This window comes from Pelophylax lessonae (assembly GCF_965119305.1).
Source record: "Pelophylax lessonae genome assembly, chromosome: 2".
Lineage (NCBI taxonomy): Eukaryota > Metazoa > Chordata > Amphibia > Anura > Ranidae > Pelophylax > Pelophylax lessonae.
In genome coordinates, this window is record NC_138769.1 from 217376011 (window position 1) to 217402447 (window position 26437).

The 26437-nt window shown below is 45.1% G+C and overlaps 1 protein-coding gene across 1 annotated transcript in view; it reads right to left on the reverse strand.

Annotated features, from left to right (window-relative positions):
• The window catches only part of TMEM183A (transmembrane protein 183A), a 43417-nt gene that overhangs the window by 5173 nt on the left and 11807 nt on the right, over positions 1–26437 (reverse strand). Inside the window, exons 5-7 of the mRNA XM_082244713.1 lie at positions 20948–21128; positions 16104–16184; positions 11466–11621 (exon numbers count right to left, since the gene is read on the reverse strand). Coding sequence (XP_082100839.1) covers positions 11466–11621; positions 16104–16184; positions 20948–21128 — 418 coding nt within the window. The remainder of the gene's footprint in view (positions 1–11465; positions 11622–16103; positions 16185–20947; positions 21129–26437) is intronic.

Here is a 26437-nt window from a genome sequence, read left to right on the forward strand (position 1 = left end):
ATGCAGAGGAAGCAGACAACCTTTTCCGAGGCCCATCCATGAGCACAAATAGGGAGTCTGATTTCCTAAAAGACTCCATAGCTGCCAGGTACACCCTTAATTGCCTGAACCACATCCAAGGCATGCAAGGCAATTTCATTTGGATAATTTGGCTTAGGACACAGGGAAGGCAACACAATGTCTTAATTCAAATGAAAATCAGAGACAACCTTTGGAAGGAACAACGGACAGGGGCGAAGAGCCACCTTATCTCTGTGAACCACCAAGTAAGGTGAACGACAGGATAACGCCTCCAATTCCAACACCCTGCACGCAGAGGCGATAAGACACCAAAAAGGCCACCTTCTAAAACAGCGCAAGCAAGGGAATCTCTGGAAGATTCTCAAAAATGAGGCTTCTGGAGGACTGAGAGCACCAAATCGAGGTCCCAAGGCGGTAACGGAGACTGCACTGGAGGAGCCAAGTGTCAAGCTTCCTAAAGAAAAGTACGCACCAGGGACTGTATGGCCAAGGGCCATTGAAAGAAGACCGCTAAGGCCGACATCTGGCCCTTGATAGTACTCAAGGCTAATTTCTGCTCAAGAAGGAAGGTTGAAGGAAGGTCAAGATCCGAGCCACCGAAAAACAAAGGATGAACCCCAAGAGACTCACACCACACAATGTACGTCTTCCACGTACGATGGTAGATCTTTCTAGAAGTAGATTTCCTAGCTTTTAACAGCATTGGAATCACAGACTGAGACAAACCTCTATCCTTCAGCACCTGGCGTTCAATAGCCAAGACGTTTGTCTACAGAAAGGAGCATTCTGGCTAAGGCCAAGTCCAGAGTCAGACCCAGATAGTCCAGCTTTGTGGATGGAACCAGAGCAGACTTCTGAAAATGCAGAATCAAGTCGAACTCCTTCAGAGGTCGTATGGTGATTTCCAGGTTTTCCACAAGAGCAGTAGGAGACTCCACTTGCAGAAGGAGGTCATTCAATTAGCCCAGTACCACGATGACCCATTGGCATAAAAATGCTAACACTGGGGCTGACACTTGTGAAGACCCGAGGAGCAGAGGCGAGACCAAAGGGTAACGCCACAAACAGATAATGCTCCTCTCCCACGGCAAAGCGCTGGTGATCAGCACATATTATAATGTGAAGGTAAACATCCTTGATGTCGATAGAGGCAAGAAAATATCCCTGATGCAGGGATGCCACCACCGTGCGAATGGACTCCATCCTGAACTTCTGCACCCATACAAAGCAGTTCAGGATTGGACACACCTTGCCTTCCTTCCTAGGAACTGTAAACAGGTTTGAGTAAAAACCCTTAAAATGCTCCAATGTCGGAACCGAGACATTCAACCCTTGAATAACCGCCCCAAACAGACCCTGTAAGCGGGGACAGGCGCAAGTTGGAAGGAAAGGACCTTGCTGGGGGGTATGAGTGAAACCATCTTGTAGCCGGACAGTATGACTTTGTGGACCCACTTGTCTTGTACCAGGCAAGTCCAAAGGTCCCGGAAACCAACAAAGATGCGCCCCCCCCCCCCCCGATATGGGTGAGGGCGCACGTTCATGCTGAAGGAGTCTTGTCCGCGGGTGGATATGCCCGCTCTCTACTTGCCGGACCAAGTTTGCTTGGATGCACCAGAGGTCGCCCTGAATGACTTTGATCCCTTGTCAGTCGCAAAAAAAAACTTCTTATGAGCCGAGAAGGATGACCCACGTCTAAGACGAGGGTCCTTGCCCTTACTAGCCTGCGGAAGAAAGGTACTCTTCCCCCCTTGTCATCCAGGGTAGCTCCAAACAGGTGATCGCTTTGAAAAGGAAGATCAGTCAAGGCCTTTTTAGAAGTCTGGTCTGCAGACCAGCATTTAATTAAAAAAATACGCCGAAGGACCACTGCTGAAACAGAGAGCCTAGCGACTAGGGGAGCCGCATCTAAAGAGTCATCACAGATCAACTGCAGCCCCTGGACCATCTGTTCCGCCAGCTCAGCAAAGGCAGGGGGGAGCTGCTCTCCCTCCAGGTCACGGCGTAAAAGCCCAGCACACTCAGCCAGAGTTTGCGACACCAGTGCAATGATAAATACCGGTCTCAGTGCCGAACCAGCCAGGGTGTACATATTGCAGGCCTCCGCCGCCTCCTTCCTGTCAGCCGGGTCCTTGAAGGCCGGGGACTCTTCAACCAGAATCATGATTGCTTTGTTCAATCTGGAGACCGGAAGGTCCACCACCGGTGGAACAGTCCACTTTAAGAAGGGACTCCTCATAGGGGTACCGTATAGCAAATCGCTTAGGGACCACAAAGGGACGTTTTGGCCGTTCCCACTCTTTAGTGACAATTCTGTCAAAAAAGACAGATGAGGCAGGGGAAGGCAGGGCCCGCTTTTTGCTAGCCTGTCGCTGAAAAACCACCTCCACATGGGACACAAAGGACTCCAGGACCGCTGTCAGTGCATCGATGGATGGTTGGGACCCAGGGGGCCCTGCAGTCTGAGAGGAGATCAGGTAGGTAAATGTGCTCCAAAGACTCCATGAGTCAATAAGGAGAATCCACAAAAAAAAAAAAAAAGAAGAAGGACACCCCCACCGCTACGGCAGCACCACTCGGTAGCCAGTAACAGAGCACCTAATCGATCCTCAGCAGAGAGGAAGAGGACCCCACCAGAAACAGGCACCTGCAGCCACCAGTATAATCTGCACTCCACGTGCGGCGATCAGTAAGGGCAAAGATCCAGGAGTCAGCACCAGGGGATGAGGAGAGGCTCCCACCGCCAAAATCGCCACCCATAGTGCTCAACTGTCATGGCCGCCGCTATTTTCAATGGCAACAGCTGCCAGCCTACACAAACATGGCCAAGCACACAGGCTACAGCAGAATGGTGGCCCCTCGAGGATCCCTACCCCCACCCCAGACAGCGGACCAGGCCACCCCACAGCTCCAGCGTCAGTGAAGAAGGGGGGGGGGGGGGAAGAGACGATATGGCCCACCAGACCGATGAGGGGGTGCCTAACGGAAAGAGCCCAGGTCCACCCCAAAACCCTCCAGGGGGGGACAGTTACATACCATACCAGGTGGGCATCGCTCCAGACAGAACCTCCTCTCCATCAAAATGGGGGACTGTCGGCCAGGAGGAACACTGCGACTCTGGCCAAGAGCAGGTTGTATGCGAACTCACAGGCCAGCCCCCAACCAATGGGGCAAAGTGCGGCCCACCTAGCGCGGAGCTGGCAAGACTGGGGTCTAGATTATCCAAACCGTCGCCCAGTCCTTCAGTTGATTGTAGATCTCTCAGGAAAAAAAAAACAGGAGAAAAAAAATGAAATATTCCAGATAAATAAATCCAGAGATCCCTGCAAGGAACTAGGTCCTTACTCCTGACTAGGCAGAAAGAAACCTGGAGTACCTTCAGCAGAGAGAGGGAGTATACCCCCTGGGACTGCCCATAGGCATAGCCAGACTTTTTTTCTGCCTCGTATCCTACTCCTGTAGGGGGCAATATAACCCAATGGTTAAGAAGATCAGGAGCTGTGCCCATCAATGAACAAAAAGAGAAATTGGGCAATTTATTGCGTTTTTGTGCCCCCTAAAATTACCTTTTAATGTTGTTTTTACCTTTGCAGTAATATCGTGTGACATAAAAGAATTGGAACTACCACTTTTTCATTCTATAGACTTTCAGAAAAGATATAATGTTCGGGTGTTTTATGTAGTCTTTAGGCCCTAAGGGATTTTTTATACGTGTGCAGAAAAACACAAAGACAACTGACAGCAAAAGGGTTAAAAGGAGAAGTTCGCCTTCGGGAACATGTTACAACCGTAAGGTTGGCTAGTAAAAAAAAGAAAAAAACTGGCTCCTAACATTTTTAGCTGGCTCCTAGATTCATAGCAAACTTGTCAAGCCCTGCTACAGCCATTAAATTTACACACTCTTAACAAGCCATGAAAAAATAAAAGTCAACCCTGTTATTTCTAGAATAATCCTTCAACATCACAACAAAGCATCTAAAGGATTTCAGCCAGTCACTTTCTAACTGTTCAGAAAGGGAGTCCTCAAACTTTCTAAACAAAGGGCTAGCTCACGGTCCTCAAGACTTTAGAGGGGCAGACGGACCAGTGGGAGTAGAAAATGTCCAATGTCAGTGGGAGAAAACCATGCCCCAACCTCCATTGTCAGTGGGAGTAAAAATTGCCCTAGGGTTGGTGGTTAGTGAGAGTAAAACATTACCCAGCACCTGTGGAGAAAGAATGTTGCCCCAATTTTGATTTTAGTGGGGAAATAATGCCCCATCTTTAAAGAGGTTGTAAACTCATTCAAAATTATTATTTTTTTTTTCCAACCTGAAAGAGAAACACATAATGAGCTAGTATGCATACTAGCTCATTATGAAATACTTACCTTAGAACGAGCCCCCGCTGTGCCGCCCGCTTACCTGTATGACGGGCGACATGTACAGTCGCCCGTCTTTCGGGATCGCGGCATCCGGCCATCTGATTGGCCGGACCCGCGATTACGTCACTCCCGCGCATGGGCGCAGGAGCCGACGGTCACGGCACGGGGCTCTGAAGGAATGGCACCAGCGGCCGTTCCTTCAGAGCGCATGCGCCAGTGATGTCACTGGCTGCATTTAAGGTAAATATCTCCTAAACGGTACATGTTTAGGAGATATTTACAGTACCTATAGGTAAGCCTTATCATAGGCTTAAAGCGGAGTTCCATCCAAAAGTGGCATGTCATTTTTGGGGGGGGGGGGGGGGGGGAGCAGGTACCTAGTTTTGACATGTACCCGCTGAGCGGCGCCCTGAGCGGAAGTTCTCATCTCCCCCTCCCTGCAATCTTCTGGAACATGTCAGAGGTCCCAGAAGATTGCCGGACAATCAAAACGCGTAGCGCAACTCGCGCATGCGCAGTGCGTACCCGGCTGTGAATCTGCAAACTGTCACAGCCAGGTGCCCACACCAATGATGCCGCCGCCGCAGAGGAGAGAGGGAGAAGAGCGAGGCTTCGGGCGGCCGCATCGCTGGACCATTGGACAGGTGAGTGTGTTTAGGCTGGAACTCCGCTTTAACTATAGGTACAAGTTGCAGAGGAGGGTTTACTTCCTCTAATATCTGTGGGAGGAATAGTGCCCCATCCTTGGTGAAAGAATAATGAATAGTGCGTCATCGCTGTATTAGCGGGAGACATAGCGCCTGGTAAGCTGATTAAAAGCAAGCAAAGGGTCGCTTCTGGCCCACAGGCTGCAGTTTGGGGACCATTATCTCAGCTACAAACTTAAATAAGAGCCAATTTTCAAGTTCCTTTCTCATAAGACACAAATACTTTATCATGTATTGGCTGGGAATAGATTTACTTTACAAGTAAACTTTATAAAAGAGATGGCACACAAATGTGAATGGGCTTTTAGGCCTACAGCAGATTCCACTGTCAGCAAAAACTGAATTTTTGCAAGATCTTACCTGTAAAATTCTTTTCTCTGAGTCCTCCGACAGTCGCCGCCACTTCATATTCATCACTAATGGGGTTATTGACCTTTGCTCCGCAGGAGTAGCTAGGCAACAAAATAGTTAATATCAAAGCTTTTAGCATATCCCACCCCTAGGGGGTGGTCCCCTCAGTCAATACCTCCCTGCTTCCTGCATTCCCAACTCAGTTTCAGTAGCATAGCAGTAGAGTACATAAACAAACCCCAAAAGAGGGGCAGGGGCGGCGACTGTCGGAGGACTCAGAGAAAGGAATTTTACAGGTAAGATCTTACAAAAATTCAGTTTTCTCTTACGTCCTCCGACAGTCGCCGCCACTTCATATTCATCACTAATGGGGACGTCCTATAGCAGTGTAAACATGAGGGGTGGGAAAAAAAAGCAGCCGCGCCTAAAGCAACGCAGTACCCACAGAGAAAAGAACCTTACCAAGGTAAGAGAACCAACTGGGCAACAGGAAAAAAAAAAAAAAAAAGTGCTCAACAGGAGCAACAACCTAGGAAAACAAGTAACCTAGGGATAAAGACATCCCAACAGCCAAGGACCCAAAACAAGGGGCCCTAAGGCACTGCCGCACTAAGAACCTTGCGGCCAAAGGAAGCATCCGCCGATGCCTGAACATCCACCTTGTAGAATTTTGAGAAGGTGTGAACTGACGACCAAGTCGCCGCCTTACACACCTGGGCCACAGAAGCCTGATGACGATAGGCCCAAGACGTACTCAGAGACCTGGTAGAGTGCTCCTTCACAGGGAAAGGGGGAACCTTCCCCTTCAAAGCATAGGCTTGCACAATGGTCTGTCTGATCCATTTGGCGATGGTCGCAGCCGGCGCTGCCATGCCCTTCCGAGCACCCTCTGGAAGAACAAAAAGAGAATCCGACTTGCGAAAGGATTTTGTCGATGACGGGTAAACCCTGATCGCCCTAACATCATCCAAGGAATGCAAAGCCACCTCCCTTGGATGCTTAGGTTTCGCGCAAAGCGAAGGCAAGACAATGTCCTCATTGAGGTGAAATTCCGAGATCCTCTTCGGAAGAAAAGAAGGGTTAGGTCGTAAGACCACCTTATCCAGGTGAATCACCAAGTAGGGAGAGCTGCAGGAGAAGGCCGCCAGCTCCGATACCCTGCGAGCCGAAGTGATTGCCACCAAAAAGGCAACCTTCTTAGACGAGACGAGATCTCCCTGAGCTTCTCAAAGGGAGCATGTTGCAATACGGACAGAACAAGGTTCAAGTCCCATGGAGGTAAAGGATTCCTCCGAGGAGGAGCCAAGTGACGCACCCCTTGAACAAAGGTGCTAACCAAAGAATTAGACGCCACAGGGCGTTGAAAAAGAATGGCCAGCGCAGAAATCTGACCCTTAAATCGTGGCCAACGCCAAACGCTGGTCTACTCCAGTTTGGAGGAAAGCCAACACTCTCGATACCGAGTACGAGCGAGGGGAATACCCCCTGGACTCACACCAGGCAAAATACGCCTTCCAAGTACAGTAGTAAATCTTCCCCGAAGAGGCTTTTCTAGCCTTGATCAAAGTGGGAATGACCTCAGGGGAGAGACTCCTATCCTTCTGGACCTGGCTTTCAACAGCCAGGCCGTTAAAGCCAGCGACTGAAAAGCAGGATGGAAGATCGGTCCTTGAGACAGGAGATCTTCTCGAAGAGGCAGACGCCACGGAGCGTCGACCGCCAGATTCACAAGGTCTGCGTACCAAGACCGGCGAGGCCAGTCCGGTGCCACCAGAATCACCGTGCGCGGTTCCGAGGCCAACCTGCGAAGGAACCTGGACAGCATCTGAATCGGCGGAAAGGCATACATCAGACGATACTAACTCCAGCACGTCACTAACGCCTCTGAGGCGTCTGCCCGAGGACCGCGCGTCCTTGCTACGAACCTTTCCACCTTGTTGTTTAGACGAGACGCGAACAGGTCCACATCTGGGGACCCCCACTTCGCGCACAGCATCTGAAAGACATCCGGGTAAAGGGACCATTCTCCCTGGTCCAGGGTCTGGCGACTCAGATAATCCGCCTGCCAGTTCTCCACTCCCGGAATGTGAACCGCCGTTATCGCCGGGACGTGCGTCTCGGCCCAAGACAGAATGTCGGCCACTTCCCGAGCCGCGCGGGCACTCCTGGTGCCCCCTTGGTGGTTGATGTAGGCCACCGCTGTGGCATTCTCCGTCTGCACCCGAACCGGACAGCCTCGAAGCCGGTCAGTCCAACGCAGAAGGCAGAGATGTATCGCTCGCAATTCCAGAATGTTGATCGGAAGGGAGGATTCCTCCCCCGACCAAGTTCCCTGGGCGGACAGAACGCCCAGGACACCACCCCAGCCCGACAGGCTGGCATCCGTGGTGATCACCGTCCACGACAAAGGACGAAAAAAGACTTGCCCCCCGACACCGCCGGGGACTGGAGCCACCACAAAAGACCCCTTAGGGAGAGGCGGCTCAACGAAATCCGCAGATCCAGAGATTGCGGACGCCCGTCCCACTTGGCCAGGACCTCCGCCTGAAGATCCCGTGTGTGAAACTGGGCGAAGGGAATCGCCTCGAAAGCCGAGACCATCAATCCCAGACACCTCATACACGTCCGGAGGGACGAGCACTGATTGTCCCTGAGGGACCTGACCTCGTCCTGAAGTGTCCGGAGCTTGTCTTCCGGAAGACCCGGAACCTTGGCAGCCACCACCGAGCGCAGGGAATCCATGCGAAACTTGCGAACCCGCACAAAGTGGTTCAGAGCTTTCAAGTCCAGAATCGGACGTACCTTGCCCTCCTTTCTGGGCACAGTGAACAGATTGGAATAGAACCCCCGAAATCTGTCCCGATGAGGCACCAGAACCACCACTCCCTGGGCCCGCAGGTCCCGCACCGCCAGGTGCAGATCCCGCAAGCGCTCCGGAGTCAGCTGAAGGTTTGAGGGGAAAAATCTGCCCGCCGGCCGAGAGAGAAACTCGATCTTGTAACCAGATCGAACGATTTCCTGAACCCACCTGTCCCGAATGCGGTCCAGCCAGGGTTGAAGAAAACCGAGCAAACGTCCCCCCACCCCAGAACTGGGTGAGGGCATCCCTTCAGGCCGTATTGTTATGGGCAGCGGACCCGGACTGGCCGGACTTCTGCTTACCCATCCACGGCTTCTTCTGGGAGCCTTGGCCCCTGAAGGGCTTGCCCTTATAGTGCGACCGATAGGCACGCAAGGACCCCTTAGAGGGTCTATACCACGAACAAACTTATTCTTGTGAGTCTGGGGCAAGAGAGTGCTCTTACCCCCAGAAATACCCTTTATCAGAGTATCCAAAGATTCGCCAAAAAGGCGAGATCCCGCGTAGGGCAAATTAGCTAAAGTCTTGCGAGAAGATTGGTCAACAGACCAACATTTCAGCCATATCAGGCGACGGTTCAATACCGCCACACTTGAAAGACGCGCAGCCAAAGGGACCAAATCTAAGTCCGCATCACACAAATACATGACACCCTGATGAATCTGATCCACCATAGCCAAAGTTGTCGGCGGGGCAGAGTCAGCCACCAGGGTGCGCCTGAGCACCTGCGTCCAATCCGCAATAGCCTGGGCTGCCATAATGGAAGCAAAAATTGGCTTCAGCATAGAGCCAGCAACCGTATAAGAATGACGGGCCAGAGACTCCAATTTCCTGTCCGTAGGGTCCCGGAACACCGGGGTATCCTCAGCAGGGATCGCAGTGGATTTATTTAAAATCGCCACTGCATGATCCACCTGAGGCGGCACACACCAGCGCTCATCAGTGGCGGGTGTAAATGGATAACGCAGCTTGAACCTACTCAGCACAGCAAAAGGCTTTTTTAAATTGCGCCATTGCTCATCAACCGCGCGCAGAAATTCCGTAGAGCAAGGAAAACCTGCGATGTTTTGCGTTTCCTTTGCGTCCCATAAGAGGACATCAAAACAGGAGGACATGGTTCATCCTGCAAATGCAGCGTTTGCTTGATAGAAGCAACCAACTCATCCATGAGTGCAAGCTCTTCAGACGAGCCAGGGGGAGAATTATCAACCCCTTCCACCTCAGCCTCCCCCTCAGACCCCACAAGGTCTAGAGATGAGTGAGACCCTGAGACATCCAGCCATAGCAGCCCCATCGCCCTCTGAATCAGAGGAAATAGACACTCTGGGCCGTTTTGTGGATCGATCAGCCACCAGCATCTGCACCTGAGCAGCCAAATTTGCCACAATAGTAGCCAGATCAGCTCCCTCGGGGGAAGCAGCAGCCCCTTGGCCCCCCACCAAGGCGGGAGGAAACTTGCAATCCTGAGAATCCATGCCCCAGTAGTATTAGGAAAAAAGGAGTACTGCCCCTTTAAGATCGCGGAGAGCGTAGCCCACCGCACCCACTGAATACACCGACCCCCACAGGGATAAGAACACTAGGCAAGGAATACAGGAAAATGGAAAGGTAAAAACCTGGAGAGATCACACAGGCTGCTGCCACCGATCGCTGTCCCAGAGCAAAAGGAAATGATGCAATGACTGACCGCCCCTGTAAAGCCTGTAAAGGGGCGGTCTTCATAGGCAAATAGAAAATGGCGCCGACATGTGGCCTGATCAATCGCCGCCAAAACGCCACACCGGACCGGCCACCATCATTCTGCCGCAAAAAAATGGCGGATCGCCGCAGCGATCGCCGCACAGCATGTCCAAAACCAGACTGCTTCATGTATGCACTCAGCAGAGCAGGAGAGCCCCCCCCCCCCCCCCCGCAGCCCACACACAGGCAGTAATTCCACACAGGAACTGACAGGGAGCTCAGCAGCCACACAGACATGCAGGGTCACACAGTCCCAGACTGACACCCAATAGACAGGTCCCCCCACATAGAGATACACTTACCAGTCCGGATGGCGTGGGGAGCCTGCTCCAGCGACCAAACCGCTGTACTGAGGACAGGGAGTGTCGCAGCCGTGACGCAATGGAACTGCGGTGCGAAACCGCAATGGCGTCCAGTGAGGTAGCCACCTCACAGATAGCCTCCCTGCAGCGAACAGGGATGGGTCGTTCAATGTGCCAGGGAAACCTGTGCTGAACGCTCGATGGCAGGCTGGGAAGCCCCTGGCCCTGAGCCCTGGGATCCAGGGTGGCCAGTCCGAGACCCAGCTCCGCACGATCATCTTCATCAGAAGAAGCTAACTAATGCTGAAAACAAACAGCTAAGTAAAAGAAAGAGAAAAAAACTCTAAATAAAATCAAAAAGAGAAAAGAAGCCGAGACAGAGCCCCAGCACAGGAACAGCCAGCCTACTCCTAAGCTAGGCATTAGAAACTGAGTTGGGAATGCAGGAAGCAGGGAGGTATTGACTGAGAGGACCACCCCCTAGGGGTGGGATATGCTAAAAGCTTTGATATTAACTATTTTGTTGCCTAGCTACTCCTGCGGAGCAAAGGTCAATAACCCCATTAGTGATGAATATGAAGTGGCGGCGACTGTCGGAGGACGTAAGAGAAATAATATATTAATAAGAGGTCAGTATCCTATTCTCTCAGAAGTAGTGCAGTACTTCTGGGACAGACCAGAGCGATTCACAGAGAGGAGGGAGAAGAGCGGGAATTTCAAATCCCAGGACCAGCAGCATTGGCATTGCCAGCTCAACATCCACAAAGGTAAGTACAGGATTGGGGGGGGGGGGGGGGGGGAGCTGGGGAGGGTTCACGGTGTTAGTTTACCTTTACTTTTTTCTGTAAAGCTGAAACACTTTCAGCTGCAAGAATTCAGTCGCTTAACCCACTTAAAGAACAGCTTACGTAAGATTCATGTACTGTACATTTCCCCTGTAGTGTTAACATGAGTCAGAATGACTATGGAATACGCCTGGCATAACATAAGTCACATTGCACCTATTTTACATTGTTGGTTTGACTTTGTGTAGTATTTCAGTGTATGACTAGTATAGAGATACATACGAGTGCTTGCAGGCAAGATTTTCAGTGCAATGAAAGAAATAATAGATTACTTACATAAGCCAGTGTCATGCCCATGACCACAGGGATGAAGATAAAGTTTAGGGTAGTAATCTGAAGAAGGCAACAGTCTTGGTCTGGGTTATAATGGACTTCTTTGTACTCTGTGGGAGGCTGCAGATAACTAACACAATGATTCTTCTGTTTTAGAGGCTAAAAACAGGAAACAGAACACCTTTAGGAGATCATATGTACTAAATGTAAAGTGTTTTTTTTTTTTTCAGTATAGCACACAGATATAAAAAAAAACAGTTAAATTTGAGAAGTCAAAGAAAAACAAAAACACTTTCATGAGAGAATGTGTAAGGGTCCATAGCTGTTTTTTTTTAGAATGCTAGTGGCCTGGCTGTTTTATTGATGCTCTGGCTGTCATCCTGATGCTCCTTTACAGCATGCTTGAGTTAAGGTTGTGGTTCACATGTAGCCAGACATGGCTTGTCAATTAGTATTTTCATAAAGCATCCAGCAATAGAAGCCCCATGTACTTTAATAAATAGAGTTGGGCCTTATGTTGTCAGGAGGGTGAATGGGAAACAATTACTACAATACACATATTGCTCCCTAGATATTATGGAGAACAACTATAAAAACTTAATGCGTGGTGGTTTAGAACAACAGCTTTGCTTCACAAAATGTCCCCAAAATCTATTGACCACTACTTGAGATGCGAGGAGGAAGGCTAGACCCCGTTACATATTTAGCTGCAGTACCATGCTATACAAACCCACTGGTTGGTAGGCTATACCGAATGGCTGGTAAGCTACACCTATAGACTTCTCTCCTACCCACTACCTCCAACATCATATCGCCTAAAGCCCCGTACACACGCTTCGAAAATTGGCAGGGAATTTTCAGCCAACGTCCGATCTGCCGATTTTCAGCTTGTTAGTATGATGCTTCCGACAACCAACTCCGACTTTTCGGCCGAAAAAAATCTGGTGTGCAGACTATAAAATTTTTGTTGGCCGTCAACACAACGGCCGATTTTCGTGCAGTCAGTACAGATTTCGACAGGGAAAAATCTGATGAGCAAGTCTGGGCATGCTCAGTGAAAAAAAAACAAAGAAAACAAACCAACACATGACATCACTTCTGAAGTAGAATTTTGTTGGCCGAGAAAATTTGTGTGCAGTCTAGGCACATTCCAACCAACAAAACAACTTGGACAAAAGTCGGACGATCGGTCGGCCGATAATCGTTGCGTGTGTACGAGGCATTATTTGGGAAATTCTACTTTAGGTCTTTGATCGTGCATATGGTCAACACAGCTATCATGTGTACCCCAGTTTATTGGTGAACTAAACAGCACCCACTTTGAAGGACTGGTTAACAAGACCGAACAATGAAGCTTAAATGAAGAAACGTATTAACCCAGCTCAAGACACACTAACCAAATACACTTTGACCTGGGCATTCTGGATACACTACAAAACTACAGAGTAATGTCCCTACCCACAAAAACTACAACAAGATTTAGTTCCCACATTCTTGGTGTCGAAATAGGACCCCCCTTTCCAAAAAGGTACTTGCAGGACCAAAGCCCATGGGAAGGCACCAGCACTCAGTGGGTAGTAATTTGCTAGACCTGCTTATTTGCCCAGCTCCAATCATGAACACTCACCTGGTTCCTCTTTCTTCAATGTTTGATGTCACCACTTTGCCCTTCCACCTCATCTATTAAGAGAACGCTTTGCATTCATTCAGAGAATACAACACATTCTCTAAATGGTACATGAGCTGAGCGACTGACCTCCTGTGTTCACAATGCATCAGGCCAGCCACCCAACACAGGACCCGGGAGCTAGTGGCGATCACTGGCTTAACAGTGTATACTTTAGTGATTTCCAGCTTCCAGGGGCATTGGCCAGGCATGGTACAGTGCCTTGCAAAAGTTTTCACCCCCTTGACTTTTTACCTATTTTGTTACATTAAAGCCTTAAGTTCAATGTTTTGTTTATCTGAATCTTATGTGATGGATCAGAACACAATAGTCTAAGTTGGTGAAGTGAAATGAGAAAAATATATACATAAAATTATTTTTTAGAAATAGAAGAAAACAGAATATTGGCATGTGCGTTATGTATTCACCTCCTTTGTTATGAAGCCCATAAAAAGCTCTGGTGCAACCAATTACCTTCAGAAGTCACATAATTAGTGAAATGATGTCCACCTGTGTGCAATCTAAGTGTCACATGATCTGTCATTACATAAACACACCTTTTTTTAAAGGCCCCAGAGGCTGAAACACCTAAGCAAGAGGCACCACTAACTAAACACTGCCATGAAGACCAAGGAACCCTCCAAACAAGTAAGGGACAAGGTTTTTGAGAAGTACAAGTCAGGGTTAGGTTATAAAAAAATATTCAAATCTTTGATGATCCCCAGGAGCACCATCAAATCTATCATAACCAAATGGAAAGAACATGGCACAACAGCAAAAATGCCAAGAGACGGCCGCCCACCAAAAACTCACGGACCGGGCGGCAGAGAGGCAGCACAAGGACCTAAGGTAACCCCGGAGGAGTTGCAGAGTTCCACAGCAGAGACTGGAGTATCTGTACATAGGACGACAATAAGCTGTACGCTCCATAGAGTTGGGCTTTATGGCAGAGTGGCCAGAAGAAAGCCATTACGTTCAGCAAAAAACAAAATGGCACGTGTTGAGTTTGCGAAAAGGCATGTGGGAGACTCCCAAAATGTAAGGAGGAAGGTGCTCTGGTCTGATGAGACTAAAATTGAACTTTTTGGCCTTTAAAGAAAAACCCAACACATCACCCAAAGAACACCATCCCCACAGTGAAACATGGTGGTGGTTGACTTTTTCTGTTATTTTGTCCTATTTTTTATTTGCTTCACAATAAAAAAAAAAAAAAACACACATCTTCAAACTTGTGGGCATGTTCTGTAAATTAAATGAAGTAAATCCTCAAACAATCCATGTTAATTCCAGGTTGTGAGGCAACAAAACAAAAAAAATGCAAAGGGGGGTGAATACTTTTGCAAGCACTGTATATGTATAGTTACATAGGTCCATTTTGGACCAATGTAAAAAATATCCATACCAGTATTCTTTAAGTCTTTAGACTGGGTAAAAATTTGCAATTTTTACTAGAGATGCACTGAAATTTCGGCAGCAAAATTTTGCAGATAGAGAAAAGTGTTACTGTGTTTATGGTATGTTTTTTTATAGGTCACGTGACTCAAAAACTGCATCAAAAACATAACATAGATGCATTATTGATGCATTCTTGCTGCGTTTTCAATGCATTTCAACAGGGAGGTGCATTTTTGGTGCTGGTTTTTTTTAACTGACCAAAAATGCAGCAAACAAAATTTTTAACACCACAATGGAAGCGCAACGGACCAGTATGAAGACATACATAACATTTAAAAGGGATGCATTTTTCTTGAGCTTTTCTTGCACTAAAGATGTCAATAATGGCAGACAATAAATTCATATTCATTTAAAGTCATAAGTCCAATACAATGCAATTCTATATTTAAAAAAAATGTAATTTTCGGTTTCAGCCAAGTGCATCCTGAATTTTCAGTACCAAAATTTCCATTTGGTGCACCCCTAATTATCACAATATCGTATTTTAAAAAAGAGCTTTGTGTGCATTACTTTAACAGTAACAAATAAGTAATGACAAAGTACTGTATAGCTGAATAAGTAAGCTCATAAAAGAAATGACAAATTTGACAAATTTGCTATGATATATAAGGATTATACAGGTGAGGAAGCTCAGTTATTGACTGCAAACTTTTCAGAGCACTTAAAAAGAAAAGTGTGGGATTTGAGGAAAAAAAAAAAAAAAAAAAAAAACTCTAAACATTTAACTATATCTTAATTCACTCACAGACCTGGAACATGTGAGCTGTAACGGAGTGTAAGAACCAGGTAAACTTGTTTCAAGCCAGCAATTCAGACAGCATGAAAGTCAAAGCATCAGAATGACAACCAGGTGGGTAAAATTATCAAAAGAGAGTTTAGCAAGGGCTGCCTTCAATAATCTGTCATGAAAGGTACACTGTGGGAATGCTGAACACCATCTCAAATAATAGCTTGCTACTCTTAATAGAGAAGAAAAAAAACCTACTATCCCATTGTACCAAATTAAAAATGAATGGCATGCACATAAACTCAAATTTTATTCACAATGGAAAATAAAAACATTTCAAAATGGTTTAAAAACAGAGATGTACATACACACACACATATATATATATATATATATATATATATATATATATATATATATATATATATACATACACACATATACATACACACACACACAATATATATATATATATATATATATATATATATATATATATATATATATATATAAAAACACACCACGAAACAAAAAACGAGGTACAGGTAATTTTTAAATTGATGTCATCAACGACTTTCAAAAAAGTTGGGTCAGGGCAACAAAAAGCTGCAAAGTAAGTGGTACTAAGAAGATAGAGCTGCAAGAGCATTTTTTTGAGATTTCCAAATCACGGGAGTCTGTATTTATGTTGATTTAACATAACTGCCCAACTTTTTTTTACATTGGGGTTGTATTAAGCAAAGTAGTTCTGCTTTGATGCAAAATAAAAATACCATAGTAGGTTATTCCATACCAGCTTCTTAAACTTGAAGTAAAACTCCCACAATGGCTCAGGCCTGTTTCCAGTTGCTTTTCTGCACCAGAAGAGTAAACACTAAAAAACAAAATCAATGTCTTAGCACATGTTAAAGGTACTATCGTAAAAGAAACAAAAAAAAATATATATAAATATTACACAGCAAATCTACACATTATCTAGCTTATTAGTAGAACACAGAAAAATAAAATGAAAAAGTAAGGCAAGCCAACAGCAATACATAAACATATAAAAAGCTCCTGCACCATTTGCATTATTCAGCTCTTTATTACCATTTTCATAAAAATAGCTTAACACCTTTTTTTCTTTTCAGTTGCTTTACTTTTTATGTATCTGTCAATGCATTATTGCACTTGCTACGCTTCAGGCTGTGGGTGAACTGAAGGAAAACTTCTACATCCCCTCTCTCCAGCACTGAATGACATCTAGAGGAAAATTGGTCCTGGTCTACAATGCAGCTCTGGTAACAGAGTGAGAAGGCAGAGATGGACAACACTTGTATGTTAAAGCATTAGGCGATATGACGACATTTCAATTTACATGAATTGGAGAGTAGATCATCAACCCTTGTATGCCAATGCAATGCAGAGACGTTATGTCACTATACATGAATGGGAGGCCACAGATCTGTTGGCTGACAACACTGCAAATTCAGCAGTAGGACTGGGGTGCTGTCTGCCCAGCACAGGACATGAGTCTACATTAGAAGGACTCTCAGGATCAATAGGTAAATGGGACAATAAATGGGACATTAACGCAGATCTTCATCCTGAAAGGAAAGTTCCCTCCTATCCACTCCTCCTCGCCTACAAAGACTGGGTACTTTTTGTTTTTATTTACCTTTTTCTTCCCCAGGAAAAGATGCCCCTCCCCCCACCATGCATGTCACTTGGCTAGACGAATAACGTGCACTGTGCTCCCTGGGATATGCACGTTACATACCCAGGAGGTATAGTCCTTCATTCAGAAAAGAAGGAGGAGGAGGTGGTGGTGGGGGCCTAGCAGCTCATCATTGGGAGGCCAGCCGATAGCCTGCTGATGACGTTACACAAGAAGATGGCGGTGCGGGACTGAGCAAGGGCAGAAAAGAAGAAGATCTCAGCAGGACAATGCTGGATCCACTGGGTAGGCGAGTATCTGAAATGTGTAAAACATCAGGTAAGCAAGGGTTAGAGAGAAAAAAAAAAAAAACTGACGATTGTGCATTTGTGCAACACTGTACCCAAATAAAATTGATGTCCTTTTTTTCCCCACAAATAGAGCTTTCTTTTGGTGGTATTTTATCACCTCTGCGTTTTTTTTTTTTGCGCTATAAAACAAAAAAAATTCTGGGAAAAAAAATCCCCAGTAAAAAACAATATTTTTTACTTTCTACTATAAAACATACCCACTAAAAAAAATTTTCATTAGGAATCTGGAGTAGTTCTGTTCACTAATCCTCAGAAGGGATGTGCTGGAGCCAAACAAAGCGAATAATGAGATTGGAGGACCTCAATTAGGAGGAGTGACTACAAGCATTCAATTTATTTTCGCTGAAGAGACGCTTGAGAGGGGACATAATAGCGATTTACAAATACCTCAATGGTGATCCCAGCATAGGAAAAAACTATTCAGTCTCAGGGAGTGTAAGAGGGCACGGATCCACAAAATGAGATTGGAAAAGGAGAAGCGGTTTAACCTTAAGCTGCGTAGGGGGTTTTTCACTGTCAGCGGTAAGAATGTGGAACTCTCTTTAATAATTGGTGGTGTCAACAAGAGTATTGATATTTTTAAAAGACTCTTGGTCATGCATCTTAAAGAACACAATATACAGGGATATGGGAAATTATAATCATCACTGACACACACACCTACACAGGTTGAATTGGATGGTCTGTTGTCTTTATTCAACCTTACCTATTATGTTACTATGCTGCAGTATCAATCAGTACAAATTTAGAGATTGTAGTCTGTGCAGAAGGAAAGTTTGAAGTAATACACCAGCAAAAAAGTGTTGAATTATTATTATTATACAGGATTATATAGTGTCAACAGTTTGCGCAGCGATAGATGTACTGGATTATTAAAGTGATTATAAAAGGTTGTAATTTTTTAAATACCAAACATGTTATATTTACCTGCTCCTTGAAATGGTTCTGCACAAAGCAGCCCCGATCCTCTTTTTTCTCGGTCCCCCGGCAGGGATCCTGGCTCCGCCCTCCTGCCGAGTGCCCCCAATAGCAAGCCTCTTGCTATGGGTGCTCCTGAGCCACCCTGCTGTGAATGGACATTGTCCACTCACACCCAGAGTGCAGCACGGCGCCGCCCCCTCCTCATTCCCCGTCTATGATTGACAGCAGCTGTGTGACCAATGAGAAGAGAGAACACACATGCACATTGCTGGATCGGGGTGGGGTTCAGGTAAGTATAAGGGGGGACTGGGGGGAGCTGCACCCAGAAGGTTTTTTATCTTAATGCATAGAATACATTAAGGTAAATAAAACCTTCTGCCTTCAGAACCACTTTAAATACAATGTGCAAAACCAAGAAACGTAAATGTTAAAACAGACAAAACACAGTGCGACACTGCATTATAAATGTAGTGTGTATAATTGAGAAGCAAATATGTTCAGTGCCGTCATGTATACTGAATGGGAACATGTATGTTCAGCAATCAGTGGCAGACTGACATCTATGTTACTAGGAATCAAGCGTATGGAGAAATCAGGTAGTCTAGCCATCAACAGAAATTATCCACTATTCTCAATTACTTGGTAATTAAAAAAACCCACACACTTCTCAGAATTCTATTGCTTGTTTCCAACCAACCAGGTTTTCCTGAGTACAGGGATCTTGACATGTTTTTTCAAGTGAAAAACTTACACTTCTTTCAAAACTCCACAGGGTGACTTCAGGAGGTTGATCAACTCACCAGTTATGTAATTCTGCGGCCAAACATGCAACTTCCTCACACATTTTAGGTATAGCTGAAGGCGGTCTATGTTAACATTACAGAGTTCTTACAGTAGAAATTCAGCGTACTCCACAAGTTGCTAAAATGCAAAAAATAAAGTACAAATCCACTAGGGCCTAGCTTGGATTATGAAGCACGAGAGCTATGGCAAATGCAAACTCTTGCCTTAGTGCTCTCCCCCCCCCCCCATCCACCATTAGAATGTCTTGGCTAAAGCAACTTTTTTGGACCTGTAATCTTTGTATAACCTGCAATATAGCAGCGGATCATTTTACCAAACAGTCCCATCCAGGGCTTTTTTTCTTGAAGAATAGGTACAGGAACTCCCCCTTTCTGACTCACTCCTTTTCTCCACCCCTACCCACCTCCAAGGACCGTTCCCCGACTCCACCCCCTGCCCACCTCCCAGTACTGCCCTTTATAGAGAACGCAGAACTATTTTTGGTACCAAGTACTGTAAGTATGGAATTTGTTAATGATTGTTATTAATAACAAGAAAATCTGTAAAATAGATTTCCTGCAGCCAGCAACATCAATACACCCTCCAGCAACAATAGATTCCCCCCAACAATGCACCACCCACAACAAAATATCCCAAAGTACAACAATAAAGCCCTGGCAGCAACAACAGATCTCCCCACAGCCTGCATCAATAAACCCCCCTTAACCTCCCTGGCGGTATGATTCTTTTGGATTTTAGGTGCTGAAAGCGGTACCATTATTTTGCATGTAATTCTTGTGAATGAGCAGCCCAAACCAACTGTATACATTATATATATATATATATATATATATATATATATATATATATATATATATATATATATATATATATATATATATATATATATATATATATATATATATATGTATACAGTTGGTTTGGGCTGCTCATTCACAAGAATTACGTATATATATATATATATATTTACATAAAAAGTACAGTAAAACTGCAGGAAAGGGCACTGGGGGGCAATGTAATGTGATTTTATTTTATTTTGAATGGTATCAGTGTGTTTGGTGCATTTTACATTTGAATTTGCCGCCGGTTCCACCCCCCGGCGGACGTCACGTCGCTGGAGACGGAAGCCGGGGCTCGCAGACGATCGGGAGGAAGCTCCGTCGCCGCACACCGCTCGCAGTCTTCGCTGGATCCCGGAGAAAAGGTAAGTAAAACCTCCTCCAGCATCCAGCGATCTTCTTAGCGCTACCCCGAGTGTGACTCGGGGTTACCGCTTTTGGCACTAAAATCTTACCCCGAGTAACACTCGGGAATACCGCTAGGAAGGTTAACAGTAGATCTCTCCCAGCAACAACTGACCCCCCAGCAACATAAGACAATCCCCAGCAACAACAGATCCCCCCTGCAGTGCAAATATGGATCCCCTCCAGCTACAATACATCCCCTAGCAGCCAGCATCAGTAGACCCTTCAGCACACCCCAGTACCCCTTGCATACATTCAGTGCCGGAGGTGCCGGAACTGCGTTCCCCCGCGCTCCTGCTGAAAAAAAGCCCTGGTCCCATCAATAAAAAGAGGGCTGAAATACAAATACAATGACTGATATTTTGTTATACAGCACAGAGGCCCTCTAGTGAACAATGACAATTCTACAGCACATCAAACATTCCTCCTGCATTTTAGACTGCAACTATTTGTCGTTTTATTATTAATATTTTTACAAGAACAGCAAACTGAGCTGGTAGAATCAGCTTGAAAGAAGACCAGGTGCTGGTATGAGAATATACATATAGAGGTTTCTCACTTTCACTGGCAAGATATATTTTATTATGAAATGCCTAACTATCATGTCATGTGACACTACATAGTTATAAAAAGTCATGCAAACCAAAAACAAAACACTTACTTTTGAATTCAGTAAAGTGCCTGGGGTTGACTCAGGTAATGATGGATTTTTAGCAACTCTTGAACTAAATGGTTCGTACATGTGATACAAGGAACGGATAACACATACACGTAAAGATCTCAGCCTGTACATACACTCTGGAAGAAGACGAATAGGAAGGTAGGTGCTTGTTCTGTAATGCCTGAAAAAACAAACAAAAAAAAAAAAAAAAAATCAATGTGAAATCATGTGGAAACAGCATAAAACTAAAATGTAGCTTACTTTCATTACCTCATATTCTTAACCACTTGCCGACCGCTGCCCCGACTATATACGGCGGCGGTCAGCCCCTCCCAGGCAAAGTGACGTACCGGTACGTCACTAGCCTGGGAGCGAATAGGGGGCGAGCGTGCGCAGCCGGAGGCGCGCTCCCGCCCCGGCTCGTACCCGACGCGTGTGACCAGCGGACCCGATGTCCGCCGGTCACTTGCGATCGGACAGAGAGGGAGAAAGGCAGGCGGCTAGTGTAAACAAAGCCGCCTGTCATTCTCCTCTGTGTAAAAACACAGATCACTCGGTCCTGCTATGTAGGACCGTTGATCTGTGCTATTACACCACTAGCCACATCCAATGACATTTAGAAACACGCCCCTAGGGACACACTTAACCCCTCCCTCTCCAAGTTAACCCCTTCCCTCCCAGTGTCATTTTTACAGTAACAGTGCATATGTATAGCACTGATTACTGCAGTAATGTCACCGGTACCCCAAAAGTGTCAAAAATGTCAGTCAAGGGTCCGATCTGTCCGCCGCAATGTCGCAGTACCGCAAAAAAAAACAAAAAAAAAAAAAAAAAAAAAAAAAAAAAACGCAGATCGCCGCCATTACGCGTTAAAGAAAAAAAAACTACAAAAATGACAAAAATCTTTCCCTTAGTTAGTAAACGGAATAACTTTTGCGCAAACCAATCAAAATATGCTTATTGTGATTTTTTTTTACCAAACATAGGTAGCAGAAAACAAATTGGCCTAAAATTTAAAAAAATTTTGATTTTTAAATTTTTTTGGGGGGGAATTTCATATAAAAAAAATGTGAAAAATATTGTTATTTTTGCAAAATTGCTGCTCTTTTTTTGTTTATAGCGCATGATCAAAAAATCGCACAGGTGATCAAATACCACCAAAAGAAAGCTGTTTGTGGGAAAAAAAGGACGTCAAATTTGTTTAGGTACAGTGTCACACGACCACGCAATTGTCTGTTAAAGTCACGCAGTGCCGAATCGCAAAATAGGCCCTGGTCAGGAAGGGGGTAAAATCTTCCGGGGCTTAAGTGGTTAAGGTAACTAATACAGAGGTTAGGATTTCAAGTCCAACCTAGGTTTCACAGCATACACACTTTTTTTTTTTATAGAAAAGTGTGTACTATTGCACTATCTTTGAGGGCCAGTTAACACCAGAAAACAGTGCAGAAAACCTGCGTTCTGTGTGCATTTCCCATTCAGTGTTCAAATCCAACTGCACATGTGATCAACAGCGGGTGTCACTGCAATGCTAACACCACCCCAAATGCAGGTGACAAACCTGAGAACAAAACAGGAGTACCATGCGATCCTCTATTCTGAGTTTTGCAAGGTACTGCATGCACTACTTTTTGCTGCCGTCCTGGCGCAATTTCAGCCCACTCAAAAGAATGGGCTGAAATGGCACTGTAACTGGAGCGCATATGAATCACACAGGAACGTACAGCACATTCCTGTGCGATTCATGGTGTGACTGTGAGCTGGCCTTAAAGTACTATTTTAATAGCATTTATTTTAAAACACACATATAACATGCAAGACACCTATTCTCTCCTAAGCTAAAGATCAGACAGACAGTCTCCCTTTACATGGTAAACAGTTTCACTTATCCCTGTTGGCCCGAAAGGTATTTGCTTTAAAAAGGAAGCAATTATTTTTTTTAACCACTTAGTGACCGCCCGCCTCATAGTAGCTTTATTGCTACAGGGCGGCCGTTCTGCACAGAATCATGTAGAAGTGATTTTGCTCTTCTGGGCAGCTGGCGCTTTACTTCTGCTTTGATTAAGTCACAGCAGAAGCCAATCAGCAGGTGCCAGGCAATGGATGTCTGCTGGCACCCGCTGATCGGTGAGGAGATAAACTGGATGGAAGTCTGCCTAAGTAAACAATGCACAGCTCCGTCTTGGCAGCTTGGATAATAATTGAGAATAAAATGTAGCACATCCCTTAGTGAAAGCAGTCTATAGGGCACACAAAAACACTGGTTAGGCCCACATTTATCTCTGTAATCTCCCTGGAGGTTTAACCCCCTACCAACCAGTGTAAAAAAAAAAAAAAAAATTTATATATATATATATATATATATATATATATATATATATATATAGGATAGGTTTTATAGCAGAAAAAAAAAATATTTTTTAAAATTTTGTCGGTCTTTTTCTGTTTATAGTGCAAAAAAAAAAAAAAAAAAAAAAAAAAAAAAACAAACAGTGGTGATCAAATACCACCAAAAGAAAGCTGTATTTGTAGGGTAAAAAAATACATTTTATGTCATTTATGTACAGTGTTGCATGTCCTTGCAATTGTCAGTTAAAGTAACAGTGCTGTATAGCAAAAAATGGCCTGGTCATGAAGGTTCCGGTTGTCAACCTGCATACACTCTGAGCACTTTATAGGTTTTCCTATTACTTCTTTTGCACCCATTACTTTTTTACCATGCATTATTCCGCACTGTGTCTGGTGATGAGCATCTTGGTAAAGGCAGAGCTTTGCATCCTCGTGCCAAAGCTGTGCCCTTGATGACTGTTGGGGTAACGGTCAAGAAACAGCAAGAGAGATGTGGGGAAAGCACAGATCCACAGAATACATGAAGCAGAAGCAAGTGATCTTTAGGCCTCACACACATGAACAGTGAAAGGCTGATAATATGCCCAATGTAAAATTATGTGCACTTTTCTGCACCCAAGGAGCCACAGGCCTCACTGACAGCCTGGCGAACAAGTGAATGGCTGTACACATGCAAATGCTGAGGATTCTGTGCAACAGCATTCACCCGCACATGTGTACAACTAATTTCCTGGACATTAAACTAACTGGCCTCGGAAACGCATGCATTCCAAAATCAATTAAAGTGTTAATAAACCCACAACAGTAAAATCTAAAATCTGTCTGTAGATGCAGAATAGCATGCTTGGTATACTCACTGTATAACCTAGGTGATTAATCCTCTGCATTGTGTATGCACAGATCCTCCCCCTCCTGCACGTTCACTCTGGACAAGTGCAGATAAGCACAGTAAGTGTAGTTTGGCTGCACATGCTCAGTTTGGTCTCTATTGCTAGATAGGACACTTCCCGGTTTTAGCTGAGTTATTCAGGTCACATGGTATTAAACATCACACATTTGGGCCTGTATACAAATCTTGAAAGGAGTTGTAAAGTCAGGAAGGTTTTTTATCTTAAGGCATCATCCTTATCACACCTGACAGCCCACTGCAACCTTGCTAACACCCCACCCCCTGTTATCCTTATCTTCATCACACCTGGCAAGCCACTGATCCCTCATCTCCATTACACCTGGCACCCCACTGCAACCTTGCAAACACCCCACCCCCTGTCATCCTCATCATACCTGGCACACCACTGCAACCTTGCTAACACCCCACCCTCTGTCATCCTCATCACACCTGGCACCCCATTGCACCCCTCCTAATACATGGTCATCCTCCTCCCCCTTTAAAGCAGCGTATTCCAATGTTGAGAGGACAGAGGGTCTCTTCTCCACAAATGTGTTGTGGTGGGTAACGTGGCCTGTGGACGGGGGCATACTGAAATATGGAACACTAGGTTAACCACTTCAGCCCCGGAAGGATTTACCCCCTTAATGACCAGGCAATTTTTTGCGGTTCGCCACTGCGTTATTTTAACTGACAATTGCGCGGTCGTGCAACACTGTACCCTAAAATGAAATTGATGTCCTTTTCCCCCCACAAATAGAGCTTTCTTTTGGTGGGATTTGATCACCTGTACAGTTTTTGTTTTCACATTCTGCTATATAGCATTCCCCAAAAAAAATTGAAAAATCTAATTTTTTCATCATTTTATGCCAATTTCTGCTACATATTTTTGGTAAAAAAAAATCCCAATAAAAGTATTTTGATTGGTTTGCGCAAAAGTTATCGCGTCTAAAAACTAGGGGAAGATTTATGTAATTTTTATAATTTTTTTTTTTTACTAGTAATGGTAGCGACCTGCGGTTAACCCAGGTGCGATCAAAGGGTTAGGTGTGAGCCTAGGGGGGTGTCTTCTAACCGAGGGGGATGGGCTTGTGAAATCAGCACAGAGACCTGTGATCCTAAATAGGAGGTCCATTCCAGAGAGAACAACAGTCTGCTGTGTTATTCAACAGCAGACAGGGTTAATAATTCTCTGCATTGTGTAAAAAGGCTGTTCGATCCTGTCTTCTCTGATCATCTCCTCCTACCACAGACTCCAAAAAACAACCTTATATTTACAGAGTCTATAGAGTCAGGCTGCCCAGTTTGGTGTGCATTGCTGAAGAGTTTTTTTCTTGAGAAGGTACATGTGATCAGTACAGGGCCAATCAGCACTGTCCAGACATGTTCAGACAGAGAACCAAGGGTCTTGAAGCCTGATAGGACAATCGTGGGAGAAATAAAGACACCTACAAGCTATCAGCACTCACTGATAAAAGTCACAAGATTGCTCTAATTGCTATATAATGCTGATGAGAAAAGGCATTTATCAGTTTATATTTACTAAAATAATTGCATTTCCATGTTCTGTGTACTGTAGGAGACCAGATATAGTGAATGCAGGATCTGGGTTTAGTAACACTTTAAAACACTAAATTGATGGACGTAAAGTAGTAAACACGATCACAAACACCAGTCTGTCAATTTGTACTGGTTTCTGACATCACCTAAGAGGTAAAATATCAAAATTTGAAGGCACTAGCATTGAAAGATCAAATTCCTACTGCTTGGCTAAGAGGTTAAGGAATATATCTACATGTTCCACATTGCATACCTCCAATATAATTTAAAATACATGTTAGAGATCTGGAAGCGGTCAAGATCTGTCAACTTTCTGCTATTAGCATAATCGAGGCAAGGAACTAAGCACACAGGCATAGCACTTTAAGGTATCAAGTCTTGGACTACATATTAACTTGTCTTCTCTACACTTGTGTTATAATTTGAATATTCATATTTATTGGCAACCAATTTAGTGCTTTTCTAGCAATGAGTGGATTGCCACTAAAACTGCCTATGCTTTGTGGCTCTAGCAGCAACTCGTCAATTTTCTGTGCAGATTCAAAATCTTATAAAATTGTAAAATCTGCCCACTTTCTGCAAGCTCAGATTGTCCATTACAGACCCCCTAAGGGTTGCATCATCACTGGCAGGCTGAGCTTACAGTACTACAGAACTGAGTGCCACTGGGTAGTGAGACCTCCGGTGTTAATGTG